The 16,174-nt window shown below is 49.5% G+C and overlaps 1 protein-coding gene across 17 annotated transcripts in view; it reads left to right on the top strand.

Annotated features, from left to right (window-relative positions):
* Positions 1-16,174, top strand: part of sorcs2 (sortilin-related VPS10 domain containing receptor 2) — a 56,268-nt gene that overhangs the window by 15,632 nt on the left and 24,462 nt on the right. For 12 of the 17 annotated variants that reach the window (XM_061809119.1, XM_061809115.1, XM_061809117.1 and 9 more), the window contains one exon: positions 9,920-9,987. The exons of 1 other annotated variant lie outside the window; for it this stretch is intronic. In XM_061809119.1, the coding sequence (XP_061665103.1) occupies positions 9,920-9,987 (68 nt within the window). 4 more of the 17 variants (XM_061809129.1, XM_061809125.1, XM_061809127.1 and 1 more) reach the window with 4 other exon arrangements.

The following is a 16,174-nucleotide window of genomic DNA, read 5'->3' as shown; positions in this document are numbered from 1 at the left end:
TGTCTGTTACCCTAGACAGTGGCCGCCTTACATTATTAAACCGCCGGACACAAGACAGGCTGCCTTCAATTCATCTTTTTTTTTTTTTTTTTCCTCCGTTGGATTATTCATAAGGCAACAAGAAGCTATTTGGCCGATTGTACAGTGTAAATTTCATTTCCTTCCCCAGTAATGAAAAGCATTCAAAATGCAGCTTCTTTGAAATGGCGCGTTGTATTTTATTTTTTTCATTTTTTTTTTTGCATTTGCAGAATGCCCACCCCCAACCCCCCTTGCGCGGTTGAACGCAAGGTAAAGCAGGCTCCCATCCCCGATATCAATTATGCATACCGCTCGCATGCAAGTCCTATCAGGACTGGGAATGATTAATAATGGAGCAGCCCAGTAATTACATGGTGGTCCACGTCATTTTTATTTCAATTCACTCTCCTCCTCCTCCTCCTCCTCCTTCAAAGCACTTGTCAAAACGGAGGAATCGAACCCTGTGAAATGTAAAGCGCTTCCCTTCGGACGCCTTAACAACAACAACGGCCGAGGGAGATCCGAAATCAGACGAGGACAAACCGGCTAAAACATGGACTGGCTGTTGCCGCCGCTGGAAAATAATATTGCAAGACCTTCAACGAGATATTTTTCTGTCATCACAGGGGTGCCAAACTCATTTCGCGATCGCACTGCCGCAGTAACGAAGGCCTCGCCAGTCAAAATCGAATCATAATTCCTTTTCCAATTCTGAAATAACGGTGTCGAAAAATCCTTTTTGATTCTCTGTTGCCAAAACGCTCCAATGCCTGACTTTGCTGCGTTGCTCTTTTTCTTTTTTGCCCAGCCGCAAATGTTTAATAATCACTCCGGAGAGAGACCATATCGAAGAATATTTTACAAACTCCCTTTTACCCCTTCCACACATTTCAAATCATTTTTAAAATGATTTGAACCCACTTTCAAACTCCACGGGCGCACCGAGCCTGATACGCAGCCTGCCACAGAAACACGATCATTAGTCAACGAGACGCTGTCAGCGCCACTTCCTGTCGGAGTCGCTCCGCGTGGCCTGTGATTGGCTGGCACGGGGAAGAGGACGGGCGGGTCGGGGGCACGACGGCTTGCCGCGGGAGGGCGGTCATTTGCGCCAGAGGGGCTGAGCGGCCAAAAATAGCTTGACAGGACAATGACAGGCCGCGTGCGTGCGCGTGGGTCGGCATCCTGCGCAATCTTAATAACAGCGCAAGTGACTATCATTAAAAAGAATCTCTTCAGTCACGCGTTCAAAAATAGACGTGCAGTTTTGTGTCCCCGTGAGCCAGAGGGACAAAATGATACGCTCACACGCTCGTGCAGTCTTCCGATGCTTAAATCCCGGCAGGGAGGCGCTGGTCGATGCGAAAGTCCCGTCTGCAGAGAGAGTCGTGATCAAGGGATGATTCCCGCCTCGTCCTCCTCGGGGAGAGTGAAGCCGAGGGAGGCAGGTAAATGATTGAGAGATGAAAAGAGGGAAAGGACAGGTATAGCGGAGGGGGGGGGGGCGAGGGAACGATGAGAGGCGCTGGAGGCCAACGGGGATTGAAGGATGAAAATGTGCCCGTTTTAAAACGCACCAGTTAAGATCGGAAGCAAACTTGTCTAATCAGGGGTTCTCAAGCAGGGGGTCCAGGGACCACTGGCGGGGCGGGTGGGGGATTTGTGAGTTAAAATCATTTGCTGTATATGAAGACTTTACGCCGATTCGATCGGCCCGATCGGATCAGGGCGCGAGGAGCTCACTTTGTTGTATTTTGGAAGCGCAGCTGCACTGAAGGTCAAAGACTATCGTCTGGCCACAAGAGCCTGCTGTGTGTGTGTGTGTGTGGGGGGGGGGGGGGTCAGTTTGTGATCGGGTGCATGTGTGTGTGTTCATGGTTGGCGTGATAGCTTCGTTAGCTGGGATAACCTTCAACCCCTATCCAGCCAATTGGAACAGGACCGACCCGCTGGCTGCCTCTTTTCTGGCATGTTTTTCCCCCCGTGTGCGTGTGCGTGTGCATGCATGCATGTGTGTGTGTGTGTGACAAGAAAGCCTTGGCTTTTGCTACACTTTGGCTCATATGCGAACAAAACCGAGCGCACTCCTTTAAGTCAAGGTCACCAAATGTCTCTTCACCGGATGAGTGATTATTTGGAATTTGAATTGAAGTGACTTGAGGGAGCGACCACAAAATGGATGCGACGGCGTTGTGTTTCCATGTTTGAGCCTTGGGTGAAAATTTTCCGCCGAAAGCCTCCAGTGGCTGGAATATATCCCAGCGTGTGTCACTACCAGAACACGGGGTTGGACCCAAATGCACGACTCGGGAGACGCAGAGGCAGTTCGGGGAGGGGAAGTGTTTATTCGGTCCAGTGTCGGGGATCGAGCAGGCGGTCAACGGGAGCAGCGGTAACAAGAACGTCAGGCGTAGGAGGCAGGAGTCGGTACACGGGAGATCAGGAACAGGATTACGAGAGTGCGGGAAGGGGGCATTAAGCAACGATCTGGCAAAGGCCAGACCGTACGTGCAGTTGTGCGCCTCCACCGATTGAGCCAAGTGCGTGCCGCATCGGGGACAGGTACGATGGGGCGCTCTAAAGTGGACGCCGGCAAGAAGCCCCGATCCACAGAATGGCTGTCATGGAAGATGTATTCCCCCTAACCCCCCCCCCCAAAAAAAAAAAATCGCTGTTTTTGCCTTTCTGTTTATGCCGTGCGTGCACTTATGGCCTGACAACAAGGCACTCTAAATCAGTAAACTATGTGAAGGCAAGATGCGTTTTCGGGGCGCACGCATGGCTAGCTGGCCTACTGCAGGTTGTAATTGCGCCAGATAAATGGTGATGTCTCCGATGGGGAAACTAGTAAGAGTGATTTTTTTTTTTTTTAAATGGAGTAAAAGATGACAAATGAATCATTTACAAAGGAGGCAAAGCTTTGGGGGCTTTAGGACAATGCTGCATTTAGGCAAGGAAAGGCTGAATTGGAAAAGTAAAGTGGAGGCTGTGGCGAGGTGGGGGGGGGGGTGGGGGAATTCTCCCATGGGGTTGTGGTCTGCTGGAGGCCGGCTCTCTAATCCACTAATCTGACACTTCCAGAGGCCAGGCACGCACACACACTGTGCACAATTCGAGCGCACTCAGACACACAAGAGACCGCATGCCGGCCTTCATCAAATAGACTCAGCGAGATCACGTAATTGCACGTGTAAACAAACACTCAGCACCAAATAACAAACACAATGTGTGTGTGTGTGTGTGTGCGGGAGTTTATTTCGGGAGGTAAATCCAAGAGACTTGTGGGCAACAAATGCCCCGCGCTCGAATTGCAGGTGCCTCGAGGAGTGGATGGGAGTCTTAAGTGGGGGCCCCCATTAAGGCCTAATTCTGCTAATTGAGTCCACATTATCGCGCGAGTCGTTTAAGCGGCAGACGAGACGTTTTAAAAGTATACGGAATATCATAGACGACGGGCCGAACAGAAATGAAGGACGTCGCTCAGGGGCATAAATTCCTTACCGCCTGCGAAGAACGGCAAAGATTACTGCGACCGTTTGCGTGCGTTTGCTTCCCAGAAGGAAAGACAAAAAAGTAAAAGCGCCGTCTACTTTGGGGGGGGGGGGGGGGTTGTTTGACATTCCAAAGGGATGCATTGACAAGAGCGTCGGCTTAATGAAAGCCTGATTTGTTTCACCACGACTTCATCCTTAAAAAAAAAAAAAAAGAATCTGTTCTTTCACATCTGTGTTACTTTCAAATAAACAATGAGCTGAATAATAAAAGAAAAAAAAAAGAGCCGTACGGTGCAGCCACTTGGCATCTCCACTGCAGGCTGCAGGGCTGAAGCCCCCCCCCCACCCCCCCCCCCCCCACGACTCCCCCTTCCTCCACCGCCGGCTCACCCCCGCCAACGTCGACATGTTTATGGATGAGATGTCTCGTGTCATACCGCCGAGACAGGTCGGTCGCCACGCCGGCCCGCGGAATAACAATCGTGTTCCGACAAATAAAAAATAAAAAATAAAAAACGGAAAAAAAAATCTCCATTTGCGCCCGAGTGAAGAGCAGAAAAAGCCATCTGGACTGCTGACATTTCTCACACCAGTGAGAGCATCTGGCGTTCACCTCTCCAGTCGCCGGGTTTCCACTTGTGCGGGCGCAGTGTGCACACTGCAATTCCGCCATTACGCCACTACGACGGGGGTGGCAGTCTATCGGAAGCGGTTCATTAATAACACCGTCGAAGAAGAATGCTCACAAAGCAATGAGCGGATTTCCGCATTTCAGCTGTGCAGGCGCTTTTTGAAGTTTTCTCCCGCGGTGATTGTATTTTAGTTTGATGTATGATTGAAGAAAAGTTTTAAAGAAAAACAAAATTCTTCTGTACATGTAACATAAAAAGATTTGTTTGAGCCTTTCGACATTCCAACAGAATTGGAGCATCCCGGCCTCAGTTGACTCCCTCGTTGCTGCGATGACGTTGACAATTGCACCATGTTTTCACGGTTCAATAACGAAATTACTGATATACATCCATCCATTTTCTTTACCGCTTATCCTTACGAGGGTCCCGGGAGGCGGGGGGGGGACACCCTGAACCGGTTGCCAGCCAATCCCAGTTCTGAAGTACAACAACTGGTATAAGGAGCCGAGCTACGCGATTTCCGTTTTCCCCTCGTGGTACTCGTTTGGCGGTCAGACTTGAAGGTTTTGAATCCCGAAATGCTCCCAAACTGTCGCTTTCGGCGCAAAAAGCTCCACAAGACGGCACATTCCTGCCAGTCCCCCCCCCCCCCCTCCTCCGTTCTGCCTTCTCCTGTGCGAGCAGTTCTCCATCAGCCCCGTGGCCTGCCTAAGTTTACGGCACCATCCATATGGTTTGCTTAACGATGCGGCACCTTATTTAGTTTGCAGACGAGGCCGTCGAACAAAGGCTGCGAGGTCTGGAAGCCCATTCAGTCGGTGCTCCTTATTTTCCCCGCGGGCTTGATGGACAGCCTCGCCCGGCCGCGCGTCAGAGCACATTTGCATCGCTCAGCGTCTCAAAGGAGCCGGGGCCTCGCGGAGGCTTGTTTCGGGCCCACTTCGGTCCGACCTCATTCTATAGCTCGGGTGGCCTCCGTGATCCAGCTAAAGAAACTGTAAAACGCCAGGGATGGATGAATTTGCAGGTGTGTTGCACGTGAACCGCGTCTTCTTTGTGGGGGGGGTTGGAGATCAGGCAGGGCGTGTACCTTTTTACGGGGAAGCGTGTGGAAGTTACGGGTGGCCAAACTTTCCTGCTCAAGGCCCACATTTGATATTTGAAACAGACAGATCAGAGATGAAATTAGTGGTTTTTGGGAACTTCGAGAAACCGAAGTGGGAGTTTCCCCGTCTCGAGCCAGTCGAATGATTGACTTTCTGGTTCTTGGCAAGCTTCCCCGTGAGAAGACAGCATTTTCGCTTGACGTAAATGAAGCGTGGCGGCCAAAAAGTAAATGAGGCACACCGATGCTGCATTTGCTTTGGCCTAATGTATTTGCACGCCCACATTTCTCGGCGGCGCGCTAATGGCGCTGTTCCGTTTCGCCGGTCCCGAACACGTCCCTGCAAGGGTGCTAATAACAAGCAGCTTGCTCCTTGGCTTTGGCATCAATAAAGTTCGTTGTTTTTGAAGATCATAAACAATGGGGAGACGAATCGTCTTCAACTCCCGCTGATTGTCGCAGAAAAATAACGCTTTGTTTTCGTCGGCAATGTTACGACGCGATTATACGAATCGTGAAATTCAGCAGCTGGTTATTTTTGAGCCAACGACGACGGCGACGACAAAAAAAAAAACTGCCCGGGGGCCACGATGGGGGGAAAAATGTGGGAGCGTCGTCGGAATGCCGGGGTTGGGGATTAGGATAATGCCGTGGCAACAGCTGTTCGCTGCTCTGTCCACCAGCTGTGGCCGCTGTGGGAAAGTGGACGGGATTCTTTGTCCTCTGGAGGAATCGTCCAAAAAAACGGAACAACGTAACCTGCGGTAAGGTTTTATATGCTACCACTTCATACATCAATATTACATTTCAATTCTCGAATATTTTTGTAACAAGGTTTCTACCGATTGTCGACCAAATGCGTAGTTGAGAGTGCGACGTTCGCGCCGGGCTGTTTAACTGGCTAGCCGTTGGCTTGTTGGCACGGTGACCCCCGAGCCACGAGTCACGTGACATGTACAAATGTGCTTATTGCGTGTTTCTTGGGTTTAATAAAGTGCTTTACGATACGTTTTGACCGTATAGATGCCACGTTGTAATCTCTGTAAAGACCCGATGATCCAATCGTGGCCACGTTTGTCTGTACGTGCGCTCAGCGGTGGGTCTTTCCCTTGAAAACGAAGACGGATGACTTGGAAGTGGATGAAGTTGTGTTGGAAGCCCGCTGGAAGTCTTGTCCTCCGTAAGCCGGGGGGGATCAATAAACCGGTCGGGAGTGGCAGAAGGCCCGGCCCCTGCGCGCTATCGATCGCCCTCCCCATTTACGCCTTCGCACCTCTCCACGTCCCAGCCGGGGTCTGACGCTCCCCGATCTTCCTTTTGTCTCTTTGTTCCGTCGCTCTCGCGCCGTCGCCGTCTCTATCGCCCGCCGTATCTCCTCCGCGACCCCCGAAGGCCTCCGACCGGCGCCGGTAGATTCCCGCACATCGAAGCAGCTCGCTTGGCTCAGAACTTGTCGGCGCAATTAGTTGTTGGAGAGCAGATGCATCCGTCCGTCTCCACGGGATCCTCGCGCCCCTCCGCACACAGATACAAGTATTTGGATGCAGAAGAGTCCCAACCACCCCCCCACCCCCCCATCTTTGGGACTGCACTTTTTCAAGCGTTGATGCTCCGCTTTTGGGCCGTCTAAAGATAGCTTGATGTGGATGCACCCTGCAATTATGCGGAATAAGTGCAGGATGCATGCGCACTACTATCAGGAGCCAGTTCTGATCTGAGACCGCTATCTTGTTTCGTCGGACGCTAGATGGGTGAATAAGAAAAAAAAAAAATATGAAGATGAATACGATTCCTTGGAATGTGGGCGAGGAGAGCCTTGTCGTTACGTTCTCCTCCATCGTACTTTCTTGAAAATACAAGATGAATTTGTTCCGTGATCACGTTCGTAACTCCAAACGCTTGTGTCTCAAATCATCTTCCCCCTTTTAAAATGACTTAAAAAGCCATTACTCTGCTCCGGGCTCCCCAAGAAAATAATTACCGTAATATTTCTAGTATGTATCGGAAACTGCTCATGCTCCTTCTGGTGTGACGGCTGTGGCCACCAGGGGGAAGTATAATACAGGGAAAGAAGAAACACCGCTCATCTGCATAAGATGCAACAACAACAACAATAATAATAATAATAATCATCATCATCATTTTTCACAGAAAATAATCCCCGACTGATGCCTGTGAGCATAATCCTTGTTTATCCGCATGTGTTGCACCACCATTTGTATTCAAATACGCTTTATGTATAAGTTGCTCGCTTTAAGCTAGCTTGGGCATTTTGTTTTAACTGCACAGGATGGAATTGTCTTTTTGCTTTAAGTTTGATTTTAAAAGAAGACTTGGTCAGTAAATGGGTCAATAAATTCCATAAATTTTTGGAAATAATGCAAGTCGCAGCGCTCACAGACCGCTACGTCGTCATCTGACGCGACATGGCTGAAAGAGAACAAAACAAAGGCAGTGTTGCGAAAGAGAACAAACTAGCAAACGGCGGCGCCGCTCTGCTGTCCGGCCTTTGCCGCGCCGGAGGTTTGCGGAGGCCGGCAGAGGCGCAGGTGCGTGTAATTGCCCGACCGGCCTCTCTGCCCGACGAACCCTTTAATGAACGGCGGCGATCTCGCAGCCCCGTTCAAACGGTAACGAGCGTGCGGGTCAGCGGCCAGCCCGAAATAAAGAGCGTGCGCCGCGTTGACACCGTGCTGCCCCGGCCGTTTAATGGCGGTAATTTGCAGGATTTGCACCAGCGGAGCCGTTTATTTTTGCAGAGATGGTGCTTTCGTTTGTGTGCGCCGAACGTTGGGAATTGTTACTCACTAGCAATCAGTCCAGCCATTTTATATATGGATTTCTTTGCTTATTTTTTTGTTTGTTACACTCGTATGCCAAATTATCGTTCCCACATTGAAATGGATTTATCTGTTCTTGCCGCTGCCCCCAGGAAAAAAAAAAAAAAAACTTTATTAGCACGGTTTCAGACTGTATTGAATTAAAACATTTAGACATAATTAAACGGAATGTGTTTTTGCTCCACTTCAGTGGAGTTTGTGCTGCTCCTCGGCCACGTGAGGGCACTTTTCAGGGTTAAACGGTGATAACGGTATTTGTCAGATTTTGCATTTTTGCATCATTTGTGAGCATTAAGCTACGGGGTTCATTTGAATAGACATGGCATAATTCTCTTTGTTTAATGTTTGGTTCAAATGGGGGGAGCAATAAACGAGGACGCGTGTGGACGTGGAGGAAAAATGCCCTGAAATGTTATTGTGCACATCATTTCCAAAAATGTCTTGACCTCTTTGCTTCCAGACCGTGATTAAGTGTTTGTGTGGTCTGTTTTTTTTTTTTTTCCCCTTTCCCTTCTTCTTAAATGAATGACTGCATTCTTCCTCCAGGAGCCGAGCACCGGCAGCTCTCATCCTTTTATTCGTCCCCCCCACTGACCCCCCCCTGTTCTCGTCAATGCACAATGGCACACAAGCGGCGGCAATGTCCCCGGGACAGGCGCCATATTGTCGTCGCCTGGCCGTGATCTTGACTCTCAATGGATTGTCTTGTACGTCCCGCAAGGAGTCACTCAGAGGTCTTGACCGTCCAGTTGACCCCCCCCCCAACCCTTCCCCCCACCCCCGAGGAAAAGTCACTGGACTCATTTTCCTTCGCGGCCAACAAAACAACTCCACAGTGGAGGCTTTTGCGGTCACGCTATTACGTTTCTTTATGTTTTTCCTTGACAAAGTTTCACAGAAGTCAATTCAATAACTAACCAATCGTGCTAAATAACAGACAAAAAAACAAGTTTTTGAAACGATTTAAAAAAAAAAAAGAGAGAGAAGAAGCTAGCAGCACGGATATTCGACTTGAATCATCTTTTAGGAGTCGGGCCGCTGTTTGCGAAGACATCCTGACTCGCGACCGCTTCGAGCCACCGGCCTCGAGACGGGCTTTGATGCCGGCTTGGATCGCGGAAGCGGATCAGCGCCCGTTCTCTCGGTCCGCCGGCTTTGATCCCGCCCCGACTGCGGAATAAAATGTCGTCGGAAGCGCGACAGGGGGTCGTCTCCAGTGAAGCGGCGGAAGAAAAGGACGTGCGTTCCTCTTTTGGGCCGCGACCGGGCTGCACGGACGTACTGCGTTTGACATTGGAGCCGACCAGGGAAAAAAAAACAAAAAAACGAGGCATACGGTGCACGTAAAGGAAACTCACGGGACGTATTCGGACTGCGTTGCCAGCGCAAGTCGCCCCACCCGCCCTCAACCCTCTGACAGTCGACGCGACGGTGCAAATCCCATCGCTGTCACAAACGGTAGCGCTCAGAAAGAGCAGCCTGACCGGATGAACTCGCGCGGGGTCACGTTGCGCCACGGCAAAAATAACAGATAAAAATGAATTCAAAGATAATAGCGGGTCGTTCCAAGTAACTCCATATCATAAAATACATCATGGCTGCAGCTATCGTTTATCGCTTTACCGATTATCATGTTGATTAGTGGGTAATCGGGCACAGGCATCAGTGCGAGTGGAACAGAGATGTCATATTGGGGGTGGGGGGGGGGGGGGCACGTTAAGCTGATGGCCGAGCCCACACAGAAGAAGAAAAGCAGATTTTGGAGGGAGAGCTTTGAAATGCAAATGCTCGCCGACTAAAGTGCCCGTCTTCCCTCTCCTCTTGCAGGTCATTCTCATTCTGACCAAGTACTACCACGCCGATTCCACCAAGGTGCTGGAGAGCTCTCTGTGGAGGTAGGCCAAAAACGTTTACCGCACTCCCATCTGTCGCGGGGGGGGGGGGGGGGTGGTCGACCCCCGCGTTACGTCTGGCGGCTGTAGATCTTTCCGAGGGGTCAGGTCAGGTGTCGTAAAAATAAATAAAAACATCCCGATGCAGCGGAGAGACTGAGCGCCCGGGCGGCAAGCGATGGCATCTGTTTGGGCCGATAACGTACCAGCGTGGAAATGTTGGGGGTGGGGGGGGGCGGCAAAACATCCCCCCCAGCACCACTTCACAATGAGAATCTTATGCGTACGTTCTCATGGAATATTAATTCTCCCTTCCGTCTAATCCCTCGCAGATGCTCAGATGCCGAGCCTGACCTTGCAGGTACAATAGAGGAGACTTTGTTCTTTTCCATTTCATCACAACAACAAAAACAGCCGAGACACTGGCTAAAATTGCCTTTTTAAAATTGTTTTTCCCTTTTTGTTTTTTTGTTTTTGTTTTCGTACTTTCCCAGAGAGCAAATGTATCTGATGATGCTACTTTGTTTGTCTCGCCCCCCCCCGCCCTCCTTTTTTTGGGGGGGGGGGCACTTCAAAGCTTCAGCCTCCCATTAGCTGCAAACGCAATCCTCCCAGGAAGTCATGTATGAATTATGATGATATGTTCTTATTTTGCTGTTGATGCTTTGTTAGGGTCCTCCAAAGGCAGGAAAAATAAGCAAAATGGTCGATTGGCAAAAAAAAAAAAAAAAAAAAAAAAAGACAGCCGTTGAAGATCCACATTCAAAATGTTCCTTAAAGCGCAAATGTCACGCCTATAAACATTCTAAAAAAGATTGTAATGAAAAATACATATAACGTTATTCACTTCAATGTCGATACGAAAAAATAAATATGAGCGGAGAGGGCGTCATCCATGGGCAAAGTTGCGGAAGTCTCATTCGACGTCCATATTGGCCGCATCTCCTGCGATATCCAGCAAGGCAACGAGCCGGCATTTTGGCTAACGCGAAGGAACAACGAGCTACCTATCATCGGGTAAAACCAGTAGAAACATGCGAGACCGCTCGAGTGCGCTACTACCTCGCATGTCACTTCCTGCTTCTCCTCGAAAACAAGAGGATTTTCATGGCGGTAGTTACATAAAGCTGTATATGTCAAAATCATGTTTTGTGGTGCGGGGGGAACTTCTGGGTCCATACCGTACCGTATACCGTTTTTTTTTTTTCTTCCATTAATAACATACTAAAAATCATGCATTTCATGACAGTGGACTTTTAAATCGTAGGCATATTCAATAGCGTCTGCAGTTTTTACCCCCCCCCCACCTCTGATTGGTCGGCCGGAGCAAAAACTTGTTCTGGCTAACTTCGACGAGTAAAATAATCAACATATTTACGAATGAGCATCTCGACGGAGGATGACGTATTTGATTGAAAGGCTGCAGCCACAATATGAAGTGACTGAAAAATAAATAATAATAATAATAATAAAAGGCTTTACAGTACATTTCCCCCTTGCGGTTGTCCCATTTATGCGCTGTGAAAAGATTTTCGGGGAGGAAGAGGAAGACGAGGAGGGAGGAAGGACGGATGTGGTTGTAAATGATGTTAGAAAGCTCGAAATCCCCAGCTTGGCAGAAAGAAAGGGAAAGCGAGTGGGTGGGTGTGGGGGGGGGGGGGGTTTGAGAGAAACTGTCGCGCTTTTTCTGGCTGCCGACCCCCCCGGGGCACGTACGTGTGACACACACACACACACACACACACACACACCGGCTACCGTGGTGCGGTTTCATTGTCGCCCGAGGCAGAAGGTTGAAAGCAACTCAGCGCTCAGTCTCCATAAAACATGAAACGTACACACTGTACGTAGCCGCTAATCAAAAATGTCCTCGCCGACGCCACGGCGACACCCACACCCACACACGCGTGCACGGAATGTATTTCCCGCAGAGTCTGGCTGCCTGGGCTTCCTCCACACCAGTCTTTCTTCTGGACTCTCCTTTGAGTAAATTCTTTGCTTGTTGACATCACCAAGACTACCAGATGCTACCCCCCCCACCCCCCCCAAAAAAAATACAAAAAAAACAAAAAAAAAAACGTGAAGATATTTGATATTTAGGCCGTGGCGGCACAGCGGATCAGCTGTTGAAGCGTTGACCTCACGGTTACGAGGTCCCGGGTTCAATCCCGGACACGCCTGTGCGGAGTTTGCATGTTCTCCCAGTCCCTGCGTGGGTTTCCTCCGGGTGGGCACTCCGATTTCCTCCCGCATCCCAAAAATATGCAACATTAATTGGACATTCTAAATTGCCCCGTCGGTGTAATTGTGAGTGCGGCCGTTTGTCTCCACGTGCCCTGGGATTGGCTGGCGACCTGCCCGTCGACAGCCGGGATAGGCTCTGGCACTCCCCGCGACCCTCGTGAGGATAAGCGAATGGATGGATGGATAACTTTGAGGCCAAATGTCCCATTTTACATGCAGTTTAGCCATACTTGCAGCGGACACGTGGAGTAAAGCAAATAAAAATACAAAGACGGCAAACTGTGCAATATTTATGTACGTTATTGCACATGGAGAAGTAACGAGAGTAACAATTATGTATTTTTAAACGATGATGTTGAGGTGAATGGATGGTACAACCTTTTTCTTCATGATTTTTTTTTTTTGAATAGCGTGCAGGTATTGAAAACAAAAGTTAAGCATTTAAAAATACAACTCGGCGTTCAACTGTTGTGAGCCGGGACATCATAGGCGCCCCCCCCCCCAAAAAAAAAAATTATGATGATAATTGTTCTGTTTTTGAGTCTTTGTCTCTTGTGCTTTTGCCATATACAAGCATTTCGGTTACTCGCCTGATAAATACACATAACACACTCAAGTGCACTGAGGCATATGTGTGACGGTTCACGACCAGGCCGAAGATGAAAGTGTCACCGCTAAATGTCGAAAAGACGATGTTGGCGAGGTGTTAAAATTTTTTTTTTTTTTTTCAAAAATTCACCACTTGTCTATCACGCACTGGAGTGTTTTGTCGAAAACACACACAGTGGCAAATCAAGTTCAACCGCACAAGCCCCCCCCCCCCCCCGCCCCCATTCTAACTGAAAATAAACTGTTTGCATGCTTATTGGACGCACGTCGTTGGCGGGGCCATAAAGAGCAAAACGACGGGCGACAGTCACGCCGGCTTCGGTGCTGCAGTCGGCGGAAGCGAAAACGTTTGATACGGGAGGGGATTATCATAATTCATCCCGTTACGACAATCCCATAACGGCACTCAACCTTTTTCTTGTTAACTCGGCACTTCATCTCCTCGCAGGCTGCTGCGTCGCTCTTGTCTCATTTCCTGGCAACAGCTTGGAATAAAACAGCCCCCCCCCCCCCCCCACAAACACGACCACCACCCGCCCCTCGACTAAACTGACATAAAGGGTGACGATAAAAGACACATCCCACGACGTTTGCTTTTCCAAAAGTGGTCCTAAATGACGCAGACATCAAACTTGAATCGCTTTTGGCTGCAGGGACGGGACGGGGAGGGGGGGACCGGGTTGCATTATAAGAACACGACCCTTTTGGGACACTCGGGTCCAATTTGCGTCGTCTTTAGGCCGGCGAAAAAGAAGCATCAGCGTGGATTTGTGTAATCCTCTTTGCGTGATGCTTTCGGATGGAGGCTCCACGGCCCCAAAATGGCTTTTGGCGGAGGCCATCTTCCAGAATTGTTCCAAAGATGGAATATCAAAATTAAAAAAAAAAAAAAAGGCTCAAAACCATGATTCAATTAAGGGCTCCGTCTTATTACTTTGTCATTCCCGACTTGTTAGCGCAAATTTGTCGCCTATTTTTGCCCTGATTCTCAATATTTAATCGTAATTGGATTTGAATTTCGGGACGGCATCATTTGGCTCTTGCAGGTGCCGTTTGTTGCCGTCTCCACGGACGCAGGCGGGAGACTCGCTGTCCGTTTCCGCGACGACCCCGGTTAATTGGCTCATTTGCATAGACTGGACAGGTCCACGAACGGGTCGCACCAGAGGTCGCCTTGCACTCGAGTCGGATTCTGCTACCTCCAGTTCTGCTTCCCGTTGTCTGTCTTGTTGACCCCAAGTATTTGAAGTCGCGCACCCTCGCTATCTCTTCTCCCTGGAGTTTCTCTCCTCCTCCGCCGCCCCTCACATTTTACTTCATCTAATCTTCATTCCTCTACTTTCCGGTGCGTGCCTCCATCTTTCTAATTGTTCCTCCGCCTGCTCGCTGCTTTCACTGCAGATCACAATATCACCTGCAAACATCACGGTCCAAGGGGATTCCAGTTTAACCTCGTCCGTCAGCCTATCCATGACTACCGCAAACAGGAAGGGGCTCAGCGCGGATCCCTGATGCAGTCCCACCTCCACCTTCAATTCTTCTCACACACCTACGGCACATCTCGCCGCTGTTATTCTGCCCTCATGCACGCCCTGTACTATTCTACCATATTTCTCCGCCACACCGGACTTGCGCGTGCAGTTCCAACAGTTCCTCTCTCGGTACTCTGTCTTAGGCTTTCCCTCGATTTCCCCGTTACAATGCTAACCACGCAGCTCGAATAAATACGTCCTCTTCCCTGACAGAGGAGACGCACACACTCGCTCGCTTGGCCTAAATAAAGCGGCAACGCTAATTAGTTTACGGGCTTATTATTGATGGGAATGGTTGAACTAGATCAGCGGCGGCTGCGGTTGCGAGTGACCCCGTCGGGCCTCATTTGAATTTGCATTTGCAAGTATGCTCCTTTGCCAGATGTATGCTGACTTTGCCCAAGGTGTCAAACAGTTTGATCAAATTACAAGCGTCACACCCTCCCACAAAACCCTTTTGACCAAACCAAAGCGCGCCGTGAAGCTCCTCAGCTCAGAGAATGTAAAGAATTAAGCAGTTGGATTGTACTCAGCTGTCGTCTCAGTCGAACAAGCAGCGGCCAGCGTTTCCTGATGAGTCTTCAAATTGCTTTTCCGCCGCGAGAATCCCTGCAGATGCGTCCCAGCGAGGCCTCACCTTTGACCCTCCGGCGCGTGTGGGCGCGAGAGGTAGCTGACGGGCGCCGCTTTTTGCGGTGCACGGGTCAAACCGCGGCGATGGATTGGCACGTGCATATTACTTAGGGTTCTGGGAGTTTGCTTGCGCTCAATTGGCCACTCAGCAAAAATGGGGCGAGAACTGCTTAAAACAACAATTGAGGTTGTCTTGGCTGTGAAAACAAGTCACGGCCAACAGATTTGATCTGTTCTGGGCGGGATATTAAAGGCACAGTATGTTTTATTTTTAACTAGCAGCTTCTCAATCACCTCTCAAGTTAAAAGTTCCATGGCCATTGTCCAAGCCGCTTATCCTCGCAAGGGTCGCCGCAGAGCCGGAGCCTATCCCAACTAACATTGGGCGAAAGGCAGACTACACCTTGAACTGGTCGCCAGTCAGTCGCAGGGCACATATCGACACCGTCACTGAGCGGGACTCGAAGTCAAGTCGAGTTCATCATTTTAAGCCAAGAGTCCCGAGCAATATTCCCTATAAGCTGCGCACCTGCGCAATTGCGTACTTGTACCACACACGCAGCGCAATCATAATAATGAAGAAAAAGTGGTAAAACTGAATGAGATTTTCTCTCTTTTTTTTTTTTTTTTTTTTTTTGAGTACAAAAGGTCTGGTCTGAAGCCAAAGTCGAAAGTACAGGATGAGATGGTGTATAATGTTAAAATTCCACCTTTGCTCAGCCTGACAGAGGTCGAAAGCACAGACAATACAGTAGACAAAAAGCTAATTCTGTATTTTCAAAATGGGAGACCTCATAACATTAACCTTAAAACTGTTTGGTGGCATCGTTCAGCTTTTAACATGCATTGCGAAATCTATTCTGCAAGCAATATTTCAGTTTTACACCAAGAAAAACAGCCAAGGGTCAATGTTGGTGCTCACGGGCTTAGCGTGTTTGCTTAGAAACGTCAAAAATTAGCGGGAACGTTGGTCCCAGGTCCTACATATGGTGACTTAAGCCTGACTCGAGTTAAACAATGTGACTACCGCTGAGCATGCGCAATTTTCTGTGCCGTTCCGTGCTTTGACGTCACCGCTAACCAGCACCTCCCCGCCGAACCGCGACGTCATCTGTTCACTCGGGGGGGGTCTGGCGGCCGAGTCCGGTTGCTCCTTTCTTTTTCTCATCGCG

This window comes from Syngnathoides biaculeatus, chromosome 21 (genome assembly GCF_019802595.1).
Source record: "Syngnathoides biaculeatus isolate LvHL_M chromosome 21, ASM1980259v1, whole genome shotgun sequence".
NCBI lineage: Eukaryota > Metazoa > Chordata > Actinopteri > Syngnathiformes > Syngnathidae > Syngnathoides > Syngnathoides biaculeatus.
This window is presented reverse-complemented; position numbering and strand designations above follow the sequence as displayed.